Source organism: Podarcis melisellensis (assembly GCF_964234715.1).
Source record: "Podarcis melisellensis genome assembly, chromosome: 2".
Taxonomy (NCBI): domain Eukaryota; kingdom Metazoa; phylum Chordata; class Lepidosauria; order Squamata; family Lacertidae; genus Podarcis; species Podarcis melisellensis.
In genome coordinates, this window is record NC_138529.1 from 48,016,834 (window position 1) to 48,044,075 (window position 27,242).

Genomic DNA, 27,242 nt, shown 5'->3' on the forward strand with positions numbered 1-27,242 from the left:
TGTCCCGCAAGGCACCTGGTTGGCCACTACGAGAACAGGTTGCTGGACCAGATGGCCCTTGTGCCTGATCCAGCAGGACCCTTCTTATGTTATTAAAACAATACTTTTAACCATCTGCAGCCTGTACTACAGATAGCTTCTATTTATCATTATTTTTCATGGCTGAACAAAAGTTGTTTTCTGAATGTAATTTTAACATAGGCAGCTGCCTTCTACAGAGTCTGTGTAGCTCAATATTGTCTACAGTGCCTGGTTACATAGCTCTGGGTTTTCAGACAGCACCCCCACTCAGTTCTATCTAGAAAGGCCTGTGACTGAAACTAGGGCCTTTTGCATGCAAAGAACATGTCCTTGCTACATGTAAAGGGCTGCTGTGAACACACCACACACCAAGCTTTTACAGGTCCTGTGTTGAATTGTGTCCCTCTGCCCCTTCCTCCCCTATCCCTAAACAGCTGGTAATGCTGCAGCAATTATTTGATCAGTGCTACATGTGCACAATCTATCCAATGTGCATCTGTAGCTCAAAGTAAAGAGTTTTAATGCATTCTTTTATGAAATTTTACAAGGAATGGCAGTGCCTCTACACCATTTCTTTCTTGACTATTTCAAGCACGAGGCCTGTGAATCTGCAGCTAAGGAAGGAAGTATAAAAACCACACTGCTTAGTTATAAGGGAGTGGGGGTTGCATTTGATTAAGGATAAGAGCAGGCAGCAGACTTGCAGAAAATATTATTCATACTCCTGTCTCTTGTCTCCTGTCTCCCTCCCACATGGACAGGTCAAAGTTTTTGGAACATTTTAATTTTCCTCTCACTCATAATTCCAAATAGTAGGAGGTGGCTAGCTTAATTTCGCTAAAGGTTGAAGACAAAACAAAGCTTGTATCTCGAGCAGCAGTGGGAAACCTCTGTTCTGCCAACTTAATTAGACCTGCCAGGCCTCCCCACTAGGCCTATCAGGGTGTTTTGCCTAAGCCAAGGCCTTGTGCCAGTGCTTTTGTAAGAACCAACATAGCTTTGAAACAAGCTTTCCAAGCACCAACACTCACCCAATTAGCAGTGCTTACAGAGACACAGTTGCAGTTTTGTAAGTGTTGCCAATCAATGGTGCTTGCAAAGCTCTGTACCTTTACCCGTGTGGCTTTATTTTTAACCATGTAGGCAAAGGGAAATGGGTTGCTTTATATCATTGTGACACCATCGTAACTTTGGGTGACTGACACCTGTCAAAGTTGGCTCATGAAATGTGGGGGAGGTAGTGATCTGGCTGGCCAGCAAGATCCAATTCCCTTTTCCTGCATTTGTTGCCCAATTTGAAATTTCATGTAATGACCCTCTAAGTCATTCTCTGTTACTTGATTTCCAAAGAGGAAACTTCTCAAGAATGAGTAGATAAAAGGAAGTTGAAAGGGGAAATCAATAGGGTCAAATCTGTCTGGCACAGGGATGAAAAAAAAATTTGTTGGCTTCCATTCCAAGCTACTTTTGTTTCAGGCAGTGCTGTTCACATTAAACTGTAGTTTGGCTTCTAACAAATTGTGTTATTCATCACACTGCCCACTGTGGTGGAATGTTATTTAATTAATTATGTAACTAACTGCATTATGACTGTGTTGTTCCACACCATTCACCTCAGCAAAAAGACCGTTCATTTTAATGCAAAGGAAACACAATGCAAATGGAACAAAACATCAGCTGTGTATTGTTTAAGGACTGAAAACAGCAGCAGCAGCAAATACCAATCATGTTCACTGGATTGATTTCTATTCCAGACATGGGATGCATTAGTGAACATATCAGCCAGCATGGGTAATGATTAGGCATTAGTATTAGTGTATGATGTGGGATACTGAAGCCTTGCTGGTACTGGATTACAGTGGTACCTTGGGTTACAGACGCTTCAGGTTACATACGCTTCAGGTTACAGACTCCGCAAACCCAGATGTAGTACCTCAGGTTAAGAACTTTGCTTCAGGATGAGAACAGAAATCATGCTCCGGCGGCGCAGCAGCAGTGGGAGGCCCCATTAGCTAAAGTGGTGCTTCAGGTTAAGAACAGTTTCAGGTTAAGAAGGGACCTTCAGAACGAATTAAGTTCTTAACCTGAGGTACCACTGTATTATTATTATTATATATATAAAAACCTTTATTTGGGATGTGGAAAGTGAAATCAGGGCAGGGCATCATAAGGCTTTGCTGGCGGTTCTGTCTTGAAGTTATGGATATTAAGAACAATAAGAACACTTTTATGTGGAACATGCCAAATTATTCACTATGTGAGATATTATTGAATAGATTTCTGTAGAGACTTCTGGTCTTGGGGCATCAGAGTCCCTCCCAGTCTCTTCTTGTGGTGCACAGTTCTGGCTCGCTGCTTGTCTGCCTGTCTACCAATTATTTAGGACAGTTGGCAAATAATACAGATTTAATTGCTTTCTAAAACTAACAACTAAAATGAAAAAAGAGAACAACCTCAAATATAAATGGCAACATCAACAGCAACGGTGCCCGAGATAAGTGGGCTTTGCAATGCTTTCTGAGAGCTAGTGGAGATGGATGTTTGTTACATTGAAGGTGACAATGGAAAAAGTCCTAGACATCACGTGCTATTTTTTCCCCTCTATGGCACAATAGATCCATTGCAAACAAAACAGACATCTACTAGCATGAGAAAGAAGAAGCACAGGATGGATGAACTTTAAAGGCTAAGTTGCTAACACCACTACCAACAAAACCCCAGAAACCACAAGTAGGATAGGGGGAAAATCAAAGCACCCACTCCATCCTGCTTCCACAAGGGTGGAAATCTGGCCAGTCTCAGGTCCTGCTTGACAGAAAGCCAGCTATCAACCATATACCAAACAAGCACTGGCCAGTATGAATAAAAAAATTGACCAATGTAATTTGGCATTTACACCAAAAATGCTACCAACATCCCTTGACAAATGAAAACTCAAGCTCCTTTGCCCATTAGCTCCCAGCCAGAAGTCACTCTCTGGGCTTCAGTGATATTAAAAGGGCAGAGCTCACTGGGAAGCAAGAGTCTTAGAGAGTCTGGGTAACAGAATTACAGATTTGGAAGGGATCTTGAAAATCAATTCCTGCTCAGTGCAGAATCTACAGGATGCAACCACAGCAACCCTGACAAAAGGGCCACCCAGCCTCTGCTCAGATACCTCCAAGTGAACCAAGAAGCCTACTGTCTCTTGAGCTGCTTCTGTGATGGCTGTCTTAAAGCTGTGGGGAATGCTGGTTGGACTGGATTGTGTTTGGCAATGCCAACAAGCCAGTCCCCTTATCAAATTTATACAATCATATAAAATTAAGCAGCTGCTATTAACTTTATTTAAAAACCTGATATGCTTTATAATGACAAATGTTGTGTGATTTCCATTTGGCAGTAGCCAGAGTCAAGCATAGGTCAGCAATAAAAAAACATGGTGTTGATGCAGTTAAGTCTTTATTCAAAGAAACCAAAGCAGCACGGGCCTAGTGGTCCCAGCAACTGCTGCCCAATAGGTCTTGCTCAAATGAAACAGTCTCAAGGACTGAAGGTCCTTCCCACCACTTTCTAATTCTCCTCCTCTCTGGTTGGTCACTGTGAAAACGGGATGCTGGGCTAGATGGGTCATTAGCCTGATCCAGCAGGCTCTCCTTATGTTCTTAAGTATTTGTTTCCCAGTTCCTACTGGCAACATTTGCCAGACATCAGGCCACATTTGTAGAACAAACTGAGTATTCTCAGTTTCACTGAAAACTGAAGTACAGCTTCCACTGAAGAAGGTACTAGCTACAACACAACTTTCAGGCTGGAAACACTTTAGGATTTGGGATGCCTTTCTTACAATTGGATCTTCTCATGAAAAATCTTCCAAGCTAATGCAACTGAAGCAGATCAGCTAGCTTTCCTGAGAATAAGGGCTTGTCCCCATTTTAGCATCATTTAACTGTTAATCTACTCTCCGCTCTCCACATTTGAAAAAGACCAGGGTAGTCCATAAGCAAAAGCATAAAGTAAGTAAGGCAACCAGAAAATAAATGAAAATATCAAGGAAGTAGTGAGCACATAAAGCAGCAAGTGACAATTCACCCACCCACTCAAAAACAATTGGTCTGTGACCATGAGTGGAGGGGTTTATAGCCTGATTTCCCCCAATTTATCAGATTATCCCTGCACCAGGAAAATCTAAATTTACAGGGGGGGGGGGCTTGGGGATAATGTTATGTAGACTATGCAAACTAATGAAACACAAATAGATGCAAACCCTAAATCTACGCATGAGGAAGCAACACAGAATCACATTGGATGAAAGGCTGGGTTGGGTGGGGAGGATATGTCTTCACTTTACATAGTAGTTCTAATACATTTATTTCATTTATTATGTATTTAAAACTTCTATATTTTGCTTTTACCTTCCACAAAGGAGTTGCTCATGGCTTACAAATATAAAAAACACTCATCAAATGATTACAATACAAATGATCAACCTAAAAACAGCAGCAAAATACAAGAACACAACGAGCATCTCTTACAACCAATACGTTAACCAACTGAATCAAATGCATGTTTAAAAATTAACATTTTCAGTTTCTGTCGAAACTGAAATAAAGGAAGATAACCTAGCTTCTTGGGTGAGGGAATTCCACCAGGAAAGTTATCTTGGTGTTACCACCAGTCATGCCTCAGAATAGCTTACTCAAGGGGTCCATAACAGCTGATCTTAAAGGATGGATAGATTCAGCACATATGTAATAAAGGACTCATAAGGCCAGTGTGTGGGAGAGATAGACGTAAGATTTAGGACTTCTGTGTTTGAGGAAGTCTGATGTACTGAAGTTTCAAGATACTTCTAAATGATTAAAGGGATTTGATGACACATTCTTTGTCCTGAAAGCAAATTCCTTGAAATACAGCAAATATGTATTCTGTAGACTACTTACATAAAGTATGTAAGGGTGCTTCCAGATGGTTGTTTATTGTAGGATGTGTGCTCCTTATGCATACAATTCTTTAAATTTTACAATTACCAAACCATATAAAAGATACGAAAAATGGGATCTCACCCCTAGAGACTCAAATCTCACAGCCTTATGCTTCCAGTTGTGTGGCAACATTGGTTACAGTATACAGTCATATCAGCCCAAAAATTCTATAGTGTGAGCGTGTGTGTGTGTGTGTGTGTCCTGCCCTCTTTCCTGCAGCTGTGTATGTATGAAATGGGTACCTGAAAAGGTATCTCTTGTTTTTATTCCCTTTGGTATTTTTATTTTATTGGTTAGCTTCTCTGTTAACACTAGTTGCTAGATTTTCTTGTACTGTACCATGAAGTCAGCATGGCACCCTCCAAAAGTTTTCAATAATTGGCTATCGTTAGTCTTGCTGTTAGCAATAACTGTCCAATGTGTTTATAATGCAGGTCCATATTATCTCCTGAATAAAGGTTGAATAATGCCAACTTGGGTTGTTTAATAGCATTCTGCCCTTTTATTGCTTTGATTTCTCTGAACACCCAAACATGTTCACCTTTGTACAGGTCTACCACACGTACGGATGTAATTCCCCTACCCCAAAATGTACATCCCCTCTGACAGGCTTGAATGCAATTTGTTTGTGGCATCCACGTGGCACTTCTGGCATCGTTTGCACAGACCTCACAAACATTGGTCTCAGTGGGAGCTAACTGCAACTAAGTCTGGATCCAGACCAATGTCTTTAATATTTCTTTTAGAAAAGGCAGCACTAGTTCAATACATTTTGCTGCCTGAAGCAGTCAAAATGATGCATTCACACTAAGGAGGACACTTTTAAAAATCTTACTGCCCCGCTTCAGTTCATCTATCCCCACTACCCTTTAGTTGTTTCACCCTGTTGCATGAACAGGATTGGCCCCAAGAAAATGCATTTGATGAAAGCTGAGGTGAACAGATTTTATCTGTCTTCTCCATACCATACAGTAACTTTGTACCCATTTTCCACATCCACCTTAGAATCTGATTATATCATCTGATTTACTTACGGCATTCTTAGCTTTGGAAACTTCTGAATATCATTTTCAGACATATTCTGAAACAGAAACACATGCAGTATGTTATAATGGTGCCAGTACAACATGTTTTGGTCACTGTAGTTTTGATTATTATAAAATAAAACTAAAAGTGCTGTAGTTACATAGAAGTGGTATTTAAAACTTGACAATCTGCTTAAATGTGACAGATACAATGCACCACAGAGTAATCAAACCTTCCACACCTTTTCACCACTTTTCTTAATAATTCATCCATATCTCTCTTCCTATGCAACCACACCATTTCCACTTAGCTAGTAATCCTCTCCTTTTAATCCAAAGGAATGACCATTTTTGAAAATGTAATTTTATAGAAAAACTTACCAGAAATCTTTGTCCAGTTATGTTGTATTTCCTTGCAACTTTCTCACAGTCCTTGAAGTTTAGCTGCTGATGAAAAGACACATATTCAGGAAAACTTGATCATTTTAATAAAGAATACATTTATATCAAATAGGTCTCTGAATAACCATAGCTGACTATTATGCATGCTTACTCAGAATTAAGTCTCATTAACATAGGCACTTCTGGAATTCCTCTGTGTACATAGGATTACATCCTTAGACAAATTCATCACTAAACTCATTTATTTCATCTGGACTTACTTTAGCAGAGCTAGTATATGGTTTTTAAGGGCACAATTTGCCAGAGCTTTTCAGCCTGCTGAAATTAGAATGGAAAAAAAACTTCAACTTAAATTTCAACAGGAATAATGTTACTAAAGGCATTGAGATGATAAAAGGCACAAAGATAAAAGTATATTAACAAAAATATTTTCCCAAGTTCTGTCCCTTGTGTAACAATAAAATGCAGATTGACATGTACACTGATGTAAAAATCCTCACAAATTACAAAGCAACAAAAATCCCTCCCATCTAATCCTATCTTCCTGAAAATTTAGATGGCAGTGTTTAGTTATCTTCTATTAACATATTGAGCAGCTATGAGTAATTTAAATTAAAGAGAGCTTTTCCTATCATTTTAAGGGTTTAAGTACAGTGGTACCTCGGGTTAAGTACTTAATTCGTTCCGGAGGTCCGTATTTAACCTGAAACTGTTCTTAACCTGAGGTACCACTTTAGCTAATGGGGCTGCCTTCTGCTGCCGCACCACCGGAGCCCGATTTCTGTTCTTATCCTGAAGCAAAGTTATTAACCTGAAGCACTATTTCTGGGTTAGCGGAGTCTGTAACTTGAAGCATATATAACCTGAAGTGTATGTAACCCGAGGTACCACTGTAAAACAATTCAAAATAACTGTGGTATATGAAATGGCTGACTCCAAACTGGAGTACTCTTGTAGTTTTAAGAGGAAACCTTTTCTCTACTTTGAGGATAAAATGCACTGTTGCCATGCGGTAGTAATTCACAAACGAAATCTAGTGAATTGCATTTCCTTCCTAAGACAATAGGTTTGTCCGAAAGATACAGCAGAGCAAAGAATCTACTCAGTTCCTTCTCAAAATGAATGTAGTTTTAGAATTTGTCACAGGTCACTTACGGTTATAGCTAAGGCAGCAGCCACAATTTTCTAGACTTTTTTCATTTTCTATAATTCCAACAGTTAGAGAGGCAGGCAGCCATTTTGTGTAGAAAGTCTGCAGTGTTGCATTTGAGAGACTGGTGTAAGCCGATCAGTTTACAGGATCACTTGTGAGAATGGTTTGGGAAGGTTATCTGGTCTTTCCCTTTTATTATTAGCTGAAGAACTAGTGACTTTCGAAGCTTAAACTTTGATTTCAGAATCTGTTTTAACTCAGAAAAATAAATTAGTCTACGCTGTTCATAGTCTGTCCATAATTTACTGGACACTTCATGTAGACTGTAATCCTGTGTAAATTAGCAATTTGGGCCTAAGAACATACTAGAGAATCTTAAGCACAACTTAAATTTTGCACCCAAAGTAATGATAGCCTGACATCATATTTGAGAAAATGGCTCCCAGCAGTGGCAATTAAGAGCAGAAAGGTTGGAGAAAGGGGAGAAAGTATAACAATATCTCCACTGGTGCCAATTGAAATGTTATTCCTCCCCATAAAATTCAGAGATTGCCGCTGGTAAGGAGAAGGCTTAATACTGCCCCTCCCTGTGTGCTTTGATACTGATACCCCGCCACCTGCCCCATGCCTGGTATTTGTTCTTTTAAACATTATTTGGTTGCTAATCATATCATTACTTTCACATAGAATTTGGTCTTAAATCATTCCCCACTTCAGTAACTGCAAAGTAAAAATCCCTGGCAGTTATAAGCAACTGTCTTCTCATTTGTGCTTGTGAGATTTAGTCTCAAAAAGGAAATTCTGGCTTCATCCAATAGAAACTCCCCAACCCAAAGCATATGCATGGAATACAGATGGATGGCACAGGACAGCAATGATTAACAGTGGATTACTTTCTTCACTAATCAACCCAATTCCCTTTCGAATAGCAAAAACACTGCTATAGCCTGTCTCTACACACTGTGGTTAAGATAATTTACAAGAGTACCCCAAGGCTGTATTTCTGTATTTCTGACCCTTTGTTAATTCCAGAAAGGGATTTTCAAGACTTTGTTCACCATTCTGGGTAGTCAAATTGCAAAGGGGTCAGCAAACACTATGCATTTCTTTCATGGCAGATGTTCTGCCCTTCGCCAGCAGAATCTGCGGCAGCCCAAAGAGACAGAATTCATACACCCACACAGGCATGATACTAAGAGATTCCTGATGGCTCTTTTTAGGGAAACAGTATTGGGAGAGGAATCCTTGCTCTAACTCTGCATCAATGTTAATGGAGTGTGAGCCAAATATCTGATACATGGAGTGGATTCTGCAAGATTCCTTATGGAAAACTCCCGGGTCATGTAAGCCTCAGTCTTGGGAATGGGTATTGCTGGGTCCTAATGTGATTATAGCACAGTGTTAAGTGCCATATAGAATCATTGTTTTAATTTCATTCTCAGTTGATTGCAGAATAGCAGTGCTCGTTGTAGAAAGGACCTAGGTTTAAGGGAAATTAAAAAGGCTGTGCTGGAAACTTATTCCAGGCAGTATACATAGACTTCAAGGCAGATGGGGGCCTGGAAGGTAGCAGTAGGGTGGATTGACTGGAGGGAGTGTCTGATCAAAACAAATGTATTGGGGGTGGGGGGACTGTGCCAAGCAGGTAGGTAGATAGACCCTGCTGGATATTTGGCAGCCTGAGTAAGCAAAGCAAGGAAGAACTCTGGATCAGAAAACCTCTCTACCGCTTTCTAAAGCAATAACTAAGCCATAGACCTCTTCCCTTGCAATTTGAACACTGCCAAAATGTGAACTACTGTGAAAGTATTCAAAGGAAAACAAACCTTATACTTTGCAAAGAAAGTTACAAGTTCCTAGATTGCTTATGTAAATTTAATATTTTATCCCATTCCCCCATGGCATGCATTTGAGTTTATTGATTGTTGCAGCAGCAGCCTGTGATGTAAGCTAGGCTAAGAGATATGCAATTTGCCTATGGAAACACACAGAACTTCATAGCCAACTGGAGTGAAAGTAACAGAGATTGTAGCCATTTACAAATACATTCAGAGTTTTGAAATTCTCTGAACCTTGGAGCTAAGTTGTATGAAAATAAATATGAGGATTTATGAGATAAATAAATATGTGGAAATAAAAATGTATTTTCTAGGTTCTTTGGAAATACACCTTCACAGCAAAGGTTCCCCAGCATTTTAGCCTCATCCCCAGGCTGCAAACATCATGGAGGCAGCTCACTCGTCCTCTGGGCTCCTCATGCCCTGATGTGAAGCTTCTCTCTCACTTAAAGTAAAATCAAGGTGAAACCTTCTTTGACAAATGATGGAGGACAGGCCTTTGTATTGTTTCGTTGCTAGTATCTTGCCACTGGAATGGGTGGACAACCTGCGACTGATGTGCTCATATATTGGACCAGAGTGCCCAATGAATCACTAGTGTTCCTAATTGTTTAAACAACATTCATTTCTCTCCAACTACATGCTAGGTTCTATATAGAGTTCTGAAGGGCCACAGTCCTTTGTCAGGGAGCTTACAAATCCATATTTGATACACAACGCAGAGAAGACGTGACAAGTTAGGGACTGACAATAGCCTGGCTCAAAAGGTATGGTTACATGTGCAGATGACACTTCTGCTCACACAAGGGGGGATCTCCTGGCTTTCTGTGATTCCTCCCCTCCTGTTCTTGTGCCACATATCATGCTGTTTTGAAGGGTCCTCCAACCATCAGAAGTGGACTTTTGGGTTGCAAGGGGTGTGAGGAGGAAGACCCATTCTATAAATGGAACTCAGTTTTTATTCACAGAACAGAAGTTAGAATACCAGTTCAGTGAAGAGAAAGGATAGGGATGGGTTGAGACAGGATCCTTTCCTTTCAGAAAAGTGAATTAGGAAGTTTCTAACAAGTTCCATCACATTCAGAAGGAGGCATAAAGTCTATCAAAAAGGATTTCTCAAGGATTCATATAAAGTGATCATCTCATACATGTAACAAAAATAATTTTTGTAGCATAAAGTTAGAGCAGCAAAACTGAAATGAAACTTACCCTCTTGAAGTAGTTTGCTAACTCATCTGGGGACCAGCGGGCCACTTCTGAGCGATAGGGAGTGTTTCGTGAATCCATTTCTCCTCTTCTTGCCTAGCCAGTTACAAGCCTGTTAATGCCTATCTTGGGAGTGATCCAAGAACAGGACTCATCCCACACAGTGACCCTGGTAAATTCCCAAGTTTTTTTCTTTCTTCAAAACTGTGCTGCAAATAAACTGCTCAGAGCAACAGCTTCCGGTGTGAACCAAACGGTTTCTTTTCTTTCTCAGAAAACCCGTCAGCTAGTTAGTCAACTCCACCACTTCCTTTTTCTGAATCTAAATACGTAAACAAGGAACCACGGGGCTCAATCCTACCATTGCAAAAGAAGGGTTTACAGTGACAAGGAAGAAATGATATGACCCAGGAAACTTTCCCCCCTGTCCAATGTGAAGCAAAGCTAGGGGTCACTGATGTCTGGGTCTACACACATTAAAAAGAATGCGATGGCAAAGTTCTGAGCTGGTAGAGGTGTTAATACCCCCCACATTACAAGCAGGGATTATATTTTCGAATGCTCTACTTAGAAACATAGTTGCAGCAAAGAGAAATTAGCACAGTAGAGAGAACACTAAGCCAAATCTCCCTCCCACCCCCCGTCATATTTTTTGTTTTCATTTTCTGTAGAGAGCTTTAATGTGGGGGAACATTAATATAGGGGAACATTAGAAATGTGAGGTGCATCCATACAGACTGAAATGGTACAGCCCACTCTACCAAATCAAGATTCTATCATCTTGTTCTGCTTTGTCTTTAGACCAGGCCTCAGCCTATGTCATTATCCCCAAAATGGTGAAGGTAAGGCTTATTCAGTTCTATAAAGAAAGGATTGACAGCAAATTCTCCGTATTACCACAAGAAGGCAGCAAAGTTCAATTAAATGCATTCACATACTGAATTTGTTCCTAACTTGAACTAGGAGTAGGATAGATATGTTTGATGTTAAAAGGCCTTATTCCAGGTGTTAGAACCAAAGTGCAGAGTGAGCGGAACTTAGAGTATGAGGATAGTATCCCTAACCTATGCATCCCTTTGGCTTTTCAAACATTGCAGTCTGAAAAACGCGTGCTAGGGAGACACACTGGGGCTTAGTTCTATGTAAGAATGCATACAAGTACAGTCACCTTACTCCTTGTGATCACTGGTGGAGGAAGGCAGGTGCGGGGAGTGCGGTGTGCACCGGGTGTCAGCAGTGAGGGCGGGTAACATCGTTGCACCACCCCCCATTCTTGCTGCATGGGCGGCGGGCCACTAGGGCTGCTCAGGTGGCTAGCAGACCCCCCCATGCTCGCCATGCGGGCAGAAGGGGACTGGGGATGCTTGCCATGTGGGTGGCTAGCCCCGTCCCCGCGGGCAGCTAGCCCCACCCCCCGTGCTGCTCTGGGTGCCGGGGCAGGTAGCTCCGTCCCTGCTTGTGATTGAACCCACATTTGAAGACATCTACTGTTACATATCTCCTGCCAACCTAGCAGTTCGAAAGCACATCAAAGTGCAAGTAGATAAATAGGTACCGCTCCGGCGGGAAGGTAAACGGCATTTTCGTGCACTGCTCTGGTTTGCCAGAAGTGGCTTAGACATGCTGGCCACATGACCTGGAAGCTGTACACCGGCTCCCTTGGCCAATAAAGCGAGATGAGCGCTGCAACCCCAGAGTCGGCCACGACTGGACCTAATGGTCAGGGGTCCCTTTACCTTTACCTTTATTGTTACATATAGCTTGTGCCTCAGACCATAATTTCAGTAGGAAATCCTTTGCTGGTCAAGTCAGTGAACAATGCTATTAGCCATAGCATTTAGCACACTAGGCTGGCAATCCCAACCACACTTTCTGGAAAGTTGGGATGGTGGAGAAACTCAATTCAGTTTACATTTAAAGGCAAACTTGCTAAATTTATGCTTTCTGAAACAATACATGAACCAAAACACAGCATGCCTTTGAAATTTGCACTTCTCCCAAGTTCTAGCCAAGTTGTTGCCATCCACTTCTCTTGAGAGAAAATGGAATATGCCTCCAGGGATGAAGTCAAAATGAAGTGACCTCCTTGGGTCTCAAGCCTGGGCAGTGTGTATGGAGGTTCTGGGCTGTTCCTACGACAAGACCCCCCACTTGCCCTTACTGATGTGGTCCAAAGTAAAGCAGAGCAATGCATTTGGCAGGAGCAGCGACAATGTAAGCTAACACTGTCTTAGGGACTACAGTCTGGATGTGTGTAGGATTTACTCCTTAGTTGTTTCTTTTCCCAAAGATGTCCCAAAGATGACCAAAGCATAATGGCATTCAGCACTCAGTTCTCACATGTAGCTCCTAGAAGTTATCAGCATCTGACAGCAGCCACATCCTGGGAGACAGCTTTGACTGTCTGGCTAAGCCAGATGAGGGTAGTCAGTAGGTCTTAACACCTCAGTGAGTTAGGGACTTGTTTACCCCCTGCATGTGAAGACAGGCTCTGGCAGATTGAGCAGTGAGTTGAACAGTCAATAAAGTGGTTTCTGTATGTGCTGTACTGGGAAATGAGGGGCAGCTGGGGCTTGTTAAGCTAGGGAGGTAGCCCACCTAGGAGAAGGAAAACTTACCTTAGACCTCTGCTGCCTTGCAGCTATACTAATTTGTGAGAAAGACTCTGGAAGTAAACTCTGAATTCAGATAGACCCAGCACAGTGGTGGGTTGAGCCAAGGTCAAAATTAAGAAGTCACAGGTCTGTTGGGCAATCTATAGTGGATTGGTGGGGTAAGCTTCGGCTTCACCACCCTTGAGCTATACAAATAAACTTAAGATCAGTCCACTCCAGACAAAGTGGATGTAATAGTAATGAGGGACTTAGTGGACTGCTTGGAAGGGGAAATGCCTTTCTAGAGTACTTCTGTATACAGACCTTTTCCTGAATAATTAAATAACCTCAGGGTGCTTTTAACCATTATTTGACAGTACTATAACAGCACCCTCTGCTGGAATACAGAGGCATGACCATTGTCATCCATGCTTTAATAATCTTGAGATTCGACTACTGCAATGTGCTCTATCAGGGGCTGCCCATGAAGAAAGGTTGGAAAATGCAATAGGTACAGAACTCCAGTCATATTGCTTTGGCCCTTAAATGGACCTCAGAATATTCTAGTAACCCGTGTAGCTGTTTAAGGACTAAAGCAATATGACTACAGTTCTGTACCCATTGCATTTTCCAACCTTTCTTCAGATACTGACTTTGATCTATTGTTCCCTAAAACTATACAGGAATTGTAATGAGCGCCCCAAATGAACCTCCCTAGAGTGTGTGATTAGATTTGACTTCATAAGAAGCAAACCCTTCTCAGTTGCTGCCACAGAACTTGTGTTTCCATAGGCTGTGAATTTAGCACCTGCTGTTCTAGTGTGCTGTGGGCATGTTCCGCTCAGCATGCAATATGAAGCAGCAGTTGTGGCTCCACACCCCCCCCCCCCATTGCCAGCAGCTATCTCAACAGCTGGCAGGGAACGTCATGTCTTCTCCCACCGGCAACTGGGATTTGAATTTCTCACCCACTGATCAATCACAAGCAGGCCCAGAGGCGGCGCTGACTGGGACTCTGTTGCTCCCTGGGGATATATTCAGGCCCACCTCCACGTTCGGTTGCCAGTTAGTCTCTCTCCCACCTCGTTAGCATGGTTTACTGTATGTCCTTGCTATGAAAGTTTAGGTCACAGGATTTGGGATCAGGAAGGATCAGGAAATAATTTCTCCTCCAGGCAAATAGGGCCAGTCTGAGGTTTGTTTGTTTTTTGTTTTGTTTTTTTGCCTATCTCAGCAATTGTCACAACTTTGGGCAGATAAGGCATTGGGTTGGATCCTTCATCAGTGGTGGAGGGAGTGTGATTTAATTGTCTGCCTTCCCCCTCCAAGGAAATGGGGGTATCTTGTTAAAAGTATCCTCGAGGAGGCTTCTGTCCCTACACCCAGATGGGGGTTGAGGGCCATAGCACTCCCCAAGGTGGCGGTCCTGATGGGTTGCTTCTATTTGATGTATGTCATAGGGCAACCTTATCTCACAATCAACCTCCAATGGTCATCATCCATCATCCTGGATCATTCAGGATACACAATGCCTAAGCCAAAGCCTACTTACATTTGTAATAAATAAAAGTTGTGGCCTGTATGATCCAAGAACATTGTACTATGATCAGTGGCGTAGCATGGGTTGTCAGCACCTGGGGCAAGGCAAGTAATTTGCACCCCCTAACCCGTGGATTTGTGCCCCCTAACCGGTGGATTTGCGCCCCCTAACCCTAACCCCCAGATGTTGCGCCCGGCCCCCCCTGCACCCCCCACGCTACGCCACTGACTATGATTATTCTACTTCTGCATCCCTCTGCCACCAGCTTCTTGGCAAGGGACTTACTGTGCCTGTGCGTGCAAGTAGCACTTTTCTTTCAACCCATTTTCAGCTGCTAGCTTACATTGTCGCTGTTGGTTTGTGGTGTTAATTTTTCTGCTTTTTGTTCTTGACTTAATTTGAATCATTTTTTTGTTTTGTTTTATGATTGCTTTATTTTTCTGTATTGGTGAAATGTGGGCTACAAAACTATTTAGTAGTGTATTATTACCAGCTGCCTGACAGAGAGAGGTAAGCTGTTACATTAGCAATGAACTTGACTCACAGCATAGCTGGAGGTCTTGCCATGCTTGCCTCACTCAGCATATGCTGCTGCTGCATCTGTGCCAATGCAAGCCATTTTCTGGCAAGGCAGTAACCTAAAGACTTACGAAACATGTAGTATGTGCACAGTGTGCACTGGATTAGATTCTGTGCTGTATAGCTGCATCAATGGCATTCTCTGGTGTTAAATTCTATAAAAGAGTGAGTTCTGCTCAGCATTTCTACAGTACTGCCCATGAAAGATGAAAAGTCACTTTGGAATCTCTTATTTCAGCTTGACTCTGAGAATGCAACTTCGAACACAAGGTTAATATCCTTACTGAAGCTTATCTCTCTCAATATTTAAAAGTTTTGCAGAGTGATACAAAGGCATAATGAGATTGAAAAAAATATCTATAACTTTGGAAAAGTGTCATGCATGGCAGACACCTTTTCTCCATAAATATTATGGGGCGATGATGTTGCATGCTGAGAGGTTCTACAACTGAACTAACATCGGCAAGTATTTTATTTGCTCAGTGAAGCAGAAAACACATACATGCAAGAGCACTTTGGGAAGATGGATGCTCTTTCAGCAAGATAGTCAAAATGAAGGAAGAAACTGGCCTTTAGCACATCAAGGCACAGCTTCATAGTTACACATGAATTTCTTTTGGGTTGCAAACTTTTCATTTTAATAGGTACGGTATGTTAATCAAATTGACATTTTAATTGATTAATTGGTGTGGGTAAAGTTTAATTAGGGGGCTGGAACTATGGACCCACTTGCTTATTTTTAAAACTATTTTAGTTATGTTGTTCTACTTCAATTAACATTGAATAAAAGGTATAAAATATGGTCATTTCTTCTGATCAAAAGTGATTAAAAAACCTGTGCAAGCCATTTCACATGTCTTTCAACATCTCAGAAAAGTATTTATACTGGAGTTTTGATAGCATTCAATTGTATTTGCATTTAATTGGTTAACATGACAAATTATGAATCAACTGCAAATTGACCATCTTAGGACTTTTACCTGCCAGACTCAGAAGAGTGAAATGGGAACTGCAGATATCTTCTATCTGGATCTACAGAGGAGAGGCTGACCTAGGTTACACATTATTGTGCTGAATTTAGGACCCAGTATATTGTCTTTTGCCAAAGACTAAGTAAATGACTGCTTTTCTGCTGAGGCAGATCCTCTAGAATATGAAAATAGCAGTTCAAGATATTAGAAGCAAACAGCAAGAGGGTCCAATAATCTTCCAGTAAAGTTTAAATGGGTGTAATTCAGTTCGGAAGTTAATAGAAGTGTCAGAGCTGCCCAAGGTCCCAGCTCACAGAGGACCAACGCCAGTTCTTGTTATATACAAAAGTCTTTATTAAGGTTCAGTTTCGATTCCAAAGCCGCGGCGCGCAGCTCTACGTCTCTACCCTAGACCGCTGAATCTCCTCCCCCCAGACACCAGTTCAAGACCCTACCCTTGTTCCACCTCTTCCTTTGCTCCTTTCTCCTCTGGGTCCTTCTGCCCGCCGGGGTGTTGCCCTTTCTGGACTCTTCTGATGCTGAAGAGTCTCCGGATTCTTCCCCCTCCCTCCGGCGTGCTTTAGGACCTGGCTCCCAATCCTCGCTCCCAGCTGTCCCGCGCGCCTGTGTATTTGAACTTGGCGTGCGCGCCCAGCCTGCAACTTTCCTCCTGACCGTTACGCTGCTTCTGTCACTGCTTCCCCCTTCGGGGGGGCTCGCTGGATCTGACTTCCCCTCTATTTCCTCACTCAGCGACAGGGGCGTGGTCAGCCCTGCCTCATCTTCTCTTTCCCCTGGAGTGGAAACCAGTCCTGACATCTGGGACTCTTCCCCCCCGCTACGCTCTGGTGGGGAAACTGGTCCCGATCTCCAGCTGCTGCTTTGGGAGTCACCGCTGGCTCCTTGCTCCTGGTGCCTCCCTCCCGGGAACCCCCTTGCCCTGGCTATGGGTGCCCCCTTCTGTGAATCTTCCGACTCACTGGACAGACTCATGGAATCTCTTGCCCCACTGTCTTCCTCACCTACACTGCCCTCGGATTGTTCCCTTTCGCTCTCCGCTTCCTCCTTCTCCTGTGCCTCCACTCCTGAACCCCTGACAAGAAGCAACAAGAACCAAGTGACCAGAAGGATTTCCTTCCTTCATACTGCACTTTCAAAGCATCTGCTGTGAGGGATTTCCCCCCCTTTTTTGGTACCACTGTCTTTAAAAATTGTGTGTGTGTGTGTGTAAAACATGTTATATTTTTTTTAAAGGCTTAGTGTCATTCTGTGAATATTTTTTGCGACATTACAATATATGATGCCAGACTTTACTGTCGTGAACAATGATTTGGTTCAGCTTTATAATTCGGTTTACAATGGGGTAACTTGAACTGAGAACCAGCAACCCTCTTTAAACATTCTCTAACCAAGCTTTGTGAACACATGAGGCAGGGGGCCCATGGGGACAAGTGTGTTTTCAATCCCTGTCATATTGGAAGTCATGTAAGACTGTCTGAAGTTGGGGCTCCTGTTCATGTGGAAGCTCCCACGCATTTTAAAACCTAGACTTTCCATGGTTCTAAAACACATGAAGAACCTCTGCAAGCCTGTTTGCTGAACTCGTTTGGAGTATTCCTGAAGAGGGCCAGTGACTTCCCCAATTTAATACAATAAGTCAATGTCTGAGAGAGAATTTTAACTCAGCTCTGCATCCCACATCTTTCCCACCAAGCCACATAAACCACATCTCCTTATGTGTTCGCATGAAGATTAGAAATGGCAGAAGCAGCTCCCATTAAAGCTCAGCTGAAGTTGAGTAGAGAAAAGAAGCTATGGTTGATGGAGAAGTTGGATAGAGGTCTTATAAAAGTATAACAATCTGGGTACACTTGGCAAGAAAGTATGATTTCCCAATTGATAAAAGTGTGTGTGTGTGTGTGTGTGTGTGTGTGTGTGTGTGTGTGTGTGTAGAGCTAACAAGCCTCAAACTTAAAGAACATGTCTGGTATGTACAGTATATAATTGATTTGTTTTGACTGTCCTTTAATTTAACAAATGTAGGTATGATTGGAATATTAAAACAGCTGTACAGAAAATGGGTTGGGTTCATTTAAAAAAAGAATGTGTTAGTGCAGAACTACATGCTCAGAAAAAGCATGTTGTACAATCCAATGAGACTGTGGTACTTCAGAATCGAGCAGGGGGAGGGGGTGCTGCATGTTTCAGTATTCTCAGTTGTAAACACATTTCCTGCCCTTAGAAATCTAGCATGTGTCTGGTTCTTCCTGACATGAAAGTTATTTTTAAAGCCAAATAAAAATCATTTGGAAGCATTCTAACATACCACCCCCATATTGAATTCTTCAGTGATAAAATGCCAGGAGGGTTGTGTTTCTCACATTTTTCATACCTGGTTACCAAAGGATTTCCCCTTTAAGAACAAGAATTTCTATTACCTATTAGCATTATCTGTTAGCTGGTGCCGATAACAAACGAACATCTAAACTCCAAGAGAAGGTGTCTGGGCACTCTCCATTCATTACCAACTATACATTTTTAATAGCATTAACATAAATGCACCTTTTAGTTGTCTGCAGATAGTTTAATGAATAATTAATTACCTTGAATTTTTTTTAAGTTTGATTTTGTTTGCCACTCTCTTAGTTATATAGAGCAGAAAAGTCAAACTTAAACAGCCCCTACTCTCCACTATAACGTCCAATTGTATGGAATTATTCATGGAAGACCATGTCGCTTGAAAAGATGCTTGTGTTAACATGGCTCAGATGGTCGGTACACGAAATGCAATGCCTGAAAGCATCTGGATGGTGCTTTAAAGAAGGTGGCCCACATCCCTCTTACATTGGCAAAGTGCTTAACATGAGAGGGGGAAGGATGTGATTGCGCTGTAGATTTAGAGCTGCCACTTTATTAAAGACATCTGCAGTACAATCATTTGGGGAGTGGTTGTTGTTTGATTGCATTGTATTATAGTTTTACGTAATATTGCATTGCATTACACTGTAGTTTCTCAGTTTCATTGTTTGTTTTATTTACACACACACACACACACACACACAAGTTATTTTGTAAGCCACTAAGAGGCTCATAGCTGTCAACGTATCCCTTTTTTTTAAGGGAAATTCCCTTATTCCTAATAGGATTCCTTGCAAGAAAAGAGAAAAGTTGACAACTATGAAGAGGCTATCTTAAATACTGAGCAATGTATAAATGTATTAAATAAAACATCATCAACATTCAGCCTTCCCTATATTTTTAAGATGCGGAAAGGATCACTTCATTTCAATGTTAAAAAATATTAAAGGGGCAGCCTGCATTTTGGTGGGAGTGTCACCTACCTGCAGTTGCAAGCAGCTTTCATGCCAACAACTAAACCATTAAAATTCTAGCTTTTTATTTTCATATGTGACACACACCCACCGGTGGAATCTATACACATGATAAAAACATTGTGAAAATGCTTTTTTAAAAAAATGGTTTTGAAAAAGGCACAGAATTTGCTGCTGCTCATAGTTACCATCTAGTGCCACAATTGTATATTGCACTTTACAACACATTCAAAAAAAATTATTTGCAGCTGTATAGCTGAGTCACACACACACACACACACACACACACACACACACACACAGAGGGGGGAGGGAGGGAGGGAGGGAGGGAGAGAGACCAACAGACCAGTGACTGCTTGTTTTTATTTGCATCCAGTTTGTATCATAATTGCAGTGGCCTCACTCAAGGCTTAAACGCATCATTAGGCAGTAATGGCTTTGCTTTCTGACTGAAACTGCTGTGTCTTCTGCCAGTGGCCTTTATATTTTAGTAACTGAAGCAGTAGTATATCAGGTCTTCTTTTAAACATGAGAATGTCTGTTATTCAGGGGAGGATCTGTCATGAGCCACTTGCCTCTGTTCTAGTTTTCTACCTGTATAGAATTTTGTGGTGCAGTCTACTCTACCTGTAGAAGCTGGGGTCTGAGATTTTTGCAGAAGTATGTAAAAACAACAACTTGTATTTTGAATTAGGAGCTCAGAGGGTTTTTGGGTTGGATTTAGCTGAAACTGGAGAGGGGCTGGGAGGGGGCTTCTTTGGGAATGTGGTGCAGAGTTAGCAGAACTACCTGTTAAGTAAAATGTATATTATAAAGACTCCCTAAGCCTCAGTCATCAAAGCAAATAAAAGGCAGTAGTGTTGCCCTTGGATTTCTCATTGTGTCAGGGAAAGGAGGAATGTTTAACAATATATTGGAAGCATGCCTAGGCTGCAGTTCTGTGCATGCTTACCTGGGAATAAGCTCCATTGAAAACAGTGAGACGTACTTTGGAGTAGACATGACTAGGCCTATGCTGTTAGCCAAGTTACTGCTACAAGACTTTGAATTGTGGAATCTTCAGGGCATTGAGGGGTTTGTTTTCCAAAGAAAAATGCATTAACTGTGTTGTGTAGTTTCCATTTCCAGTTGACATCCCTCGTTGGATAAAAAAAAAACAAAAATCTGATTGCATTTACAAGCTGCTTTTGAAGTACTATGTTCAAGGGTGTTTAAATGACATCATTTGTCTACATGACTTTCACCTTCATGGAAAAGCATTTCCACAAAGCAAACTGTTAGCAAATTGACTTCTGTTTCCTATTGCCAAGTGTTTATGAGCAGCAGTCTAATGTACTTTAAGTCCTGATAATGAGGAGGGTAGTGTGATGTTAGCAAGACCTTGACATTAAAGAGGAAAAAAGCCCAAATGATTTTGTGCGGCGATGTTATGTGATGTGAGCAGATGATAGGTACTTCAAAGAAAGCATAGTGCAAATATTAAACCTTAATGGCAAACTCTCAAGGGAAGAAGTTTCTTCTCTGCAGTTGGCATACTATTCTTATTAGTATAAAACATGGCCACATTGGAAACATCAATAATAATGTGCTTTCTTTTACGAAAAGGTTAAGCCTATTTAGATTTGCTAACTAGGTAAGAGAGGGACATTAGTCTGGTTCACACATCATTGTCTTAATGAATAAGATTTATAACCAAGCCTCCCATTGTCTCTATTGATTTCCAAAAGAAGGCAGCAATGTTGCTTCTTCCAGAAACTGGTACAGGCAGCAACAGAGGCTTCAGTCACATACCCAGCCTTGCTTTGCCCTGTAGTTTGGTATGGATAGGTTCATGCATGCACTGGTTGTTTTGCATATATGTTGCCATTGGTTATATGCTATATTAAGGCTGCAGTCCCACTTGAGCTTACTAGGGAGAAAGTTACATTGGCCACAATGGGACTTACTTCCAAGTAAACATGCATGGGACTGTGATATAAGTTTCTGTTTATATAAACTTATAAAGATATGCTGCTGGTAGCAGTAAAGCATATTAAAGAAAGCTATAAAGAACTGTAGATCAATAATTGAGGTGTCTTGATGCCCCTTGAATATAGTAAGCAGCAAAACAGTATTTTCTCAGACAGGGTGATTCATTTCAGTTCTCTCCTTGAAGATAAAGTTATGCCCCAAAGCAATACTATTTCAGAAAAACCCAATATTTCAAAGATTTGTTGTTGACATTTGCTTACCATTTGATCAAGTGTCAGTGGCTTGATTGTTTAATGCAAACAAAGATCATCTACTGTTCAAAAAATAAAACCACCAAACTAGAGATCCATGTGCAGTGTAGGAAGCACACTGGTTTTTTTCTTCACCCACAGGCTGCCTGCACTTTTTTAGTTTAAGAAAACAGATTTCTTGTTTATATATATCTGAGTAGACATGCAAAGACTGTTCTGTTAGCCAGGTTATTGCTGCAGGGCAATTCTCACAAGCCATTGCATTCTGAAGTATCTGGAAGTTACTGCTGCTCAGGACTTCTAAAATCAGTACATTTTGGAAAATTCCTGGATGTAATTGGCAACATTTAGGAGACTGTTTTTCAGCTGGTGGTCCAGTCATAGAAAGAAAGGAAAAACTATTTGAAGCAAAAGCTGTGACTGGGTTCTTAAGCACAGCACATACTTAGGGCTATTGTATGCATTGCATTTTTCTGGTATAATGAGAATTCTATTTGAAGTACTGTGCAGATATTCTTTCTGATGTATAGATATGGACTAGGCATTGTTGGCCTGGGTGTAGTCTGAAATTCAAGAGAGCTGCTAGCAGTCAATGTATTGATGACAATACTGAGCCACATTGACTAATTACCTGCCTCCATATAAGGCAGCGTCCTATGTTCCTAATGAACTTACTTTCCTTGCATGACATAAAAGTCAAGCTACCAAATCAGAATGACAACTGAGGTTTACTGATGCCCCCTTGAATATTTTTTTCTTAGCCAGTTTCTTAGCCAGTTAATTACAATCCCAGCAAGAGAGTAACAAGTTAGGCACAGCAGGTAGTATCCACTCATCACAGTTCTTCACTTATAGTAGAAGTTTTGGCCAGAGGAAAAAGTATTTTAAAAAACCCAAAATTTTAAAAAAGTAATTGTTTAAATACTTTCTTGTTCCTTCCTGAAGCATCTCTCTGTTCAGTTTTTTATTATTAGAAAACCATTATATGACGTCAGACAGGGCAGCCCTTAATTCATATTACCATCACTGCTACTCATGGCACTTATCAGCAATCTTCTCTTGTTCACTCTGATCACTGAAAGCAATGAGAACCCAATTGTACAGTTTTCATGCTGAATCAGTGCGTTCTTCTTTCTGTCTCAGAATCACAGCTGCCTTCCTATAAATCAACTATTGTGACCTGAACATGCAGTTCTGATACCACTCATGCTTTTCCTCTGCCCTTGTCTTTCTCCCCGGGACACATTATTAAACAAATTACTTGAAAGTGCTGCTTCAGTTTTCATTGCTGATTCTCTACTGCTCTTCATTTGCCTCATTCCTGCTTGCAACACAGTTTGACTCTGTGACGTAACCTCAGAAGGCATAAATAATACATTCTCAGCTCAGCTCCTAAGGTGCTTTCCAGTGAGAAGCATAACTCTATTCTGAGTTCTTGGAAGATGGCTCTGCTAAGTAGGAGAATTTTGGTAAATGACAGCAGGCAATATTCACATTGGGAGGGACAAAAGCCACTCTTAATTAACTAAAGTGATTACAGAATTTAAAAATGTGGTGTTTTAATTAGGCTGCCATTAATTAATTATTAATGGGTGTTTGTAAACAATATTTATGCTGAGCAATCAATGTAGAACTCCTTAATCATTTGCCCCACTCCAGTGATCTGTTTCAGATGCCAATTATTCCAGTGTGTACATAGGAGGCTCCCTCAGCAGCAATAGTTTTCCAGCTAAATTAAACAAACAGAGCAGATTAGTGTGAACAACAAATCTGCTGGAATGCACATGGATCTCTGGTTCAGAGCATTGTTATTGTTGTGAACAGTAGAGATCCATACACAATCTGCATCTAAAAGCAATCCGTTAATATGTTGCAAGAGTTGTCATATTTCTACATACTAATAATTTTGTCCAAAAATTCATAAGCGTTGGACATTGCATAAGCATATGTTTCAAATAAGCATTTTCTTTATATCCCCAGCAACATGTTGTCTGTACAAATTGATCAGAGTCCAATAAATTCTAAATATTATTTTTTGTTGTATAAAATGTAGTTTATAATCTAATGACACACTTGCTTCAGAAACATTACTTACATAAACTTTCAAGCTTTGCCATACTAGCTGTAGGATACGACATGTCTTTGCAGCTGAATACTTGCCACATGCCAAACATGAACTATTGTTATCAAAGAATAACATGGATTGCTAAATCTCACAAGTTGTTCTGGCGAGATGTTCTACCCTTATATTATTTTAAAGCTGCTCTTGTATAATCCTATTTTTTCTTTTCTTCTGGTCAATTCTTAGGTCTATTGCTGTACTTGTGCCCTAGTTGTCATTTTTGTTACCTTATTATCCCTCCTGTGTGCTTCTCATCTCATCATTCAAATTTACACTCTCTGAGAACATGGATGATATTTTGTCATTTTGCATAATCTTCAGGTTGTCATTTGTAATTAAAAAATTAATCTAACAAACTAAAAGCAAGTGATAGGCGGACCAGACCTATTAATGTTTACTTGGATTATATCCCACCACATTCAATGTATAGGTTTTGGGTTTTCCTTAAATGAAATGGGACTAAGTATCTATATTTAAAAACTAACAGCACAGTTCTTTGCATGTCTACTCAGAAGTACACCCCATTGAGCACAAGCTGCAATCCTGTACTCACATACCTGGGAGTAAGTCCCATTCAGCTTGATGGATCCTACTTCTGAGTAGGCTTGCCTAGGCACTGTAAGGGCATTATCACATCTCTTAAAGTAACATCTTCCTCTTTGGCATACACTACATACTGTTGTATTACCTTACTCTATAATATGATACCTCTCTTTTCCCCATTGGACCCTTCTCCCATACACATACATGCACAAAAAGGCGGCATTGCTTCATGCAGGGGATGGACTGAATTACCTTATAATTATTTCTTTAAATTCTAAGATTATTTAAGTCTAGAAAATTGAGCAGGGAGAGCTGCTTGCACTTCAACAAAGTAAGTTATAGTGCCACTCTATTCTGCTTTTGCCAGATCCCATCTAGAGTGCTGTGTCCTGTGCACCATAATTTAAGAAGCATATTGAAAAGCTGGAATGTGTGCAAATGAGGGTGACCAAGATGATAAAGGGTCTGGAAACCAAGCCTTATAATTAATGGTTGAGGGTGCTATGTATGTTTAATCTGGAGAAGAGAAGACAGAGAGGTGATTTGATAGCCACCTTCAGATACTGTATCCAAAGGGTTGTCACATGGAAGATGGAGCAAGGTTGCTCTTGCTACTCCATAGGGTAGGACCATAACCAATGGATTAAAATTACAAGAAAGAAGATTCAGACCAAACATTGGGAAGAAATTTCTTACAGACTACCTTATTTGAAGGTTTTAGCCTCTCCTTCAGTGAATGTTTTTCAATAGAGGTTGGACGGTCATCTGTCAATGATTCTTTAGCTGTTATTCCTGCATTGCAGGGGATTGAACTAGATGATCCTTGGGGTCTCCTTCCAACTCTACAATTCTATGATCCCATGAATTGTTCCAACCAGTGGTGCATGGTCAGTAGACATGGGCAACTAGGCTAATTCCCTAAATGTTCCCAGTAAGCTTTAAAACCTGGTGCCTCCTTCCCAAAGCCCAGGAAGCTTCTGACCGGCTTAGGGAGAGAGGCATTATGCTAATGCGTGCGACGTCAAGGACATCAAGCACACTACGTCTCGTCCCCCCATCACCCTCGCAAGCACTAACCTCTGGCGCTAATTGTTCCCCTACGAAAAATTCCATTGAATACCACTGGTTCCAACTGACAGTTTCTACTTTTGATGTGATGTGTTAGTACTGGGAGGAAGTTCCTAGTCCTCATGTGCATGTACAAGGATATGCATATGCAAAATCACAGCTTAGCATTAATCACATGATACCCAGGCCTATACTTGAGTCTTGTGGGAGGAGATTGGAAACTCACAGAATCTCTCAACCGCAGCAATTGTAAAAGCTAACCTGTCCCTTGTCATTCAAATAGGCTTCCATCCATGCCACAAAGGCATCCCTTCAATTATCCCTCTGCTGCGCCCATCTCCATAATGTAAAATGTAAAATTTTCCACTCCAGAGAACCTAGCTTCAAACAGGTTCTATTCAGATATTGTAACTAACTGCTAACTCACCTGAGGCTCCAAGTTAATGATTCCTCATAAATCTAGACTTGCAAAAAGGCCATACAGTATCCAGACAGCCGTGTTTGGTGCCCAAAAGCCCACTTAGTGGTACAGGGATCTTGCTCTAAACATGGTTGCCAAACATTGAGCAATCCCCTCTATAACACCAGGACAAGAAACACTCATCATTTCAGCACTGGATATCCTTCACCTGAAATTCAAAGCAGAAATGAGTTAGGACACTAAAATTACTTTTTAAAAATGTTCTTCCTGAGCAATTTTATTTTTAAGACTACAGTCACAATTCTTCTGGGTAAGAACTGATGGAACACAATTAAATCTCAAACCACCACCAAAAAATCTCTTGCAGCTTCCACTATAATGCTTTTCCTCCTTGACATTATAGTGGCATATGTGTCTCAAGGGGATGGCATTTATGGGTGGGAAACACCCATCAGTCTTAATTATTTGACAGGTGGCCATACCTCTGATTCTTCCACACAGCAAGCATTGAGAATGGTGGTTTGTGCTCCAGAGAAATAGGAACATAGGAAAATGATTTGCACCACCAGACCATCAGTCAATAGCTCACAATTTTCTACACTAACAGGGGTTCTCCAGGGTTTCAGAAAGGACATTCCCAGCCCCACCTGTAGATGCCAGGGATTTAACCTGGGACCTTCTGCATTAATAACCCAAAAAAGATACTACCATAGAAAGTGCAACAACCATGTCACATTACATTCCTCTTTGAGGGATTGCTTCTCAGACGTCACTGTATATTAGCTTTTAAAGCCATTATATTGTTCATGCTCCCCGATCATATTTTGCATTGCCTTTATTTAGTTACTATTTTATCTATTATTATTGCAATTATATTGGATTGAACACTGTGTTTATTTATGTGTGCATGGTCACTGATTGCTTCTAGCTATTTAAAGCTTCTGCTTTTATAGATTGGATGTGTAGCAGAGGATTCAGTCCAATATTTTGTACAAATTGATAGGGTTTGGGCACTGATGCCAAGGATTCTTCACAACAGGAGGTTGAAGGAAAAAGTGATCATCTGTGCGGCAGTAGCATCTGCTCCAGCCCCTCTGGCATCCTTTTTGGGAAGGAAAATAGAGAAGAATAAGCAATTGCAGGCCGCAAAATGAAGTTAGCTAAACACGCACACAATTCAAGTGTGCTAATACTAAAGAGTTTTATGGTCAAATTTCCTAAACTCTAATTACAATCCCAGC

General features: G+C 41.0%; 2 protein-coding genes across 6 annotated transcripts in view; one reads left to right on the forward strand and one right to left on the reverse strand.

Moving 5' to 3' along the window:
• The window catches only part of LCP2 (lymphocyte cytosolic protein 2), a 34,065-nt gene extending 23,155 nt beyond the window's left edge, over window positions 1-10,910 (reverse strand). Inside the window, 3 exon segments of the mRNA XM_081892723.1 lie at window positions 6,020-6,066; window positions 6,392-6,454; window positions 10,613-10,910. Coding sequence (XP_081748849.1) covers window positions 6,020-6,066; window positions 6,392-6,454; window positions 10,613-10,690 — 188 coding nt within the window. The 5' untranslated portion in view covers window positions 10,691-10,910.
• LOC309363121 (A-type potassium channel modulatory protein KCNIP1) overlaps window positions 1-27,242 on the forward strand; it is a 552,464-nt gene that overhangs the window by 31,398 nt on the left and 493,824 nt on the right. The window lies entirely within an intron of this gene.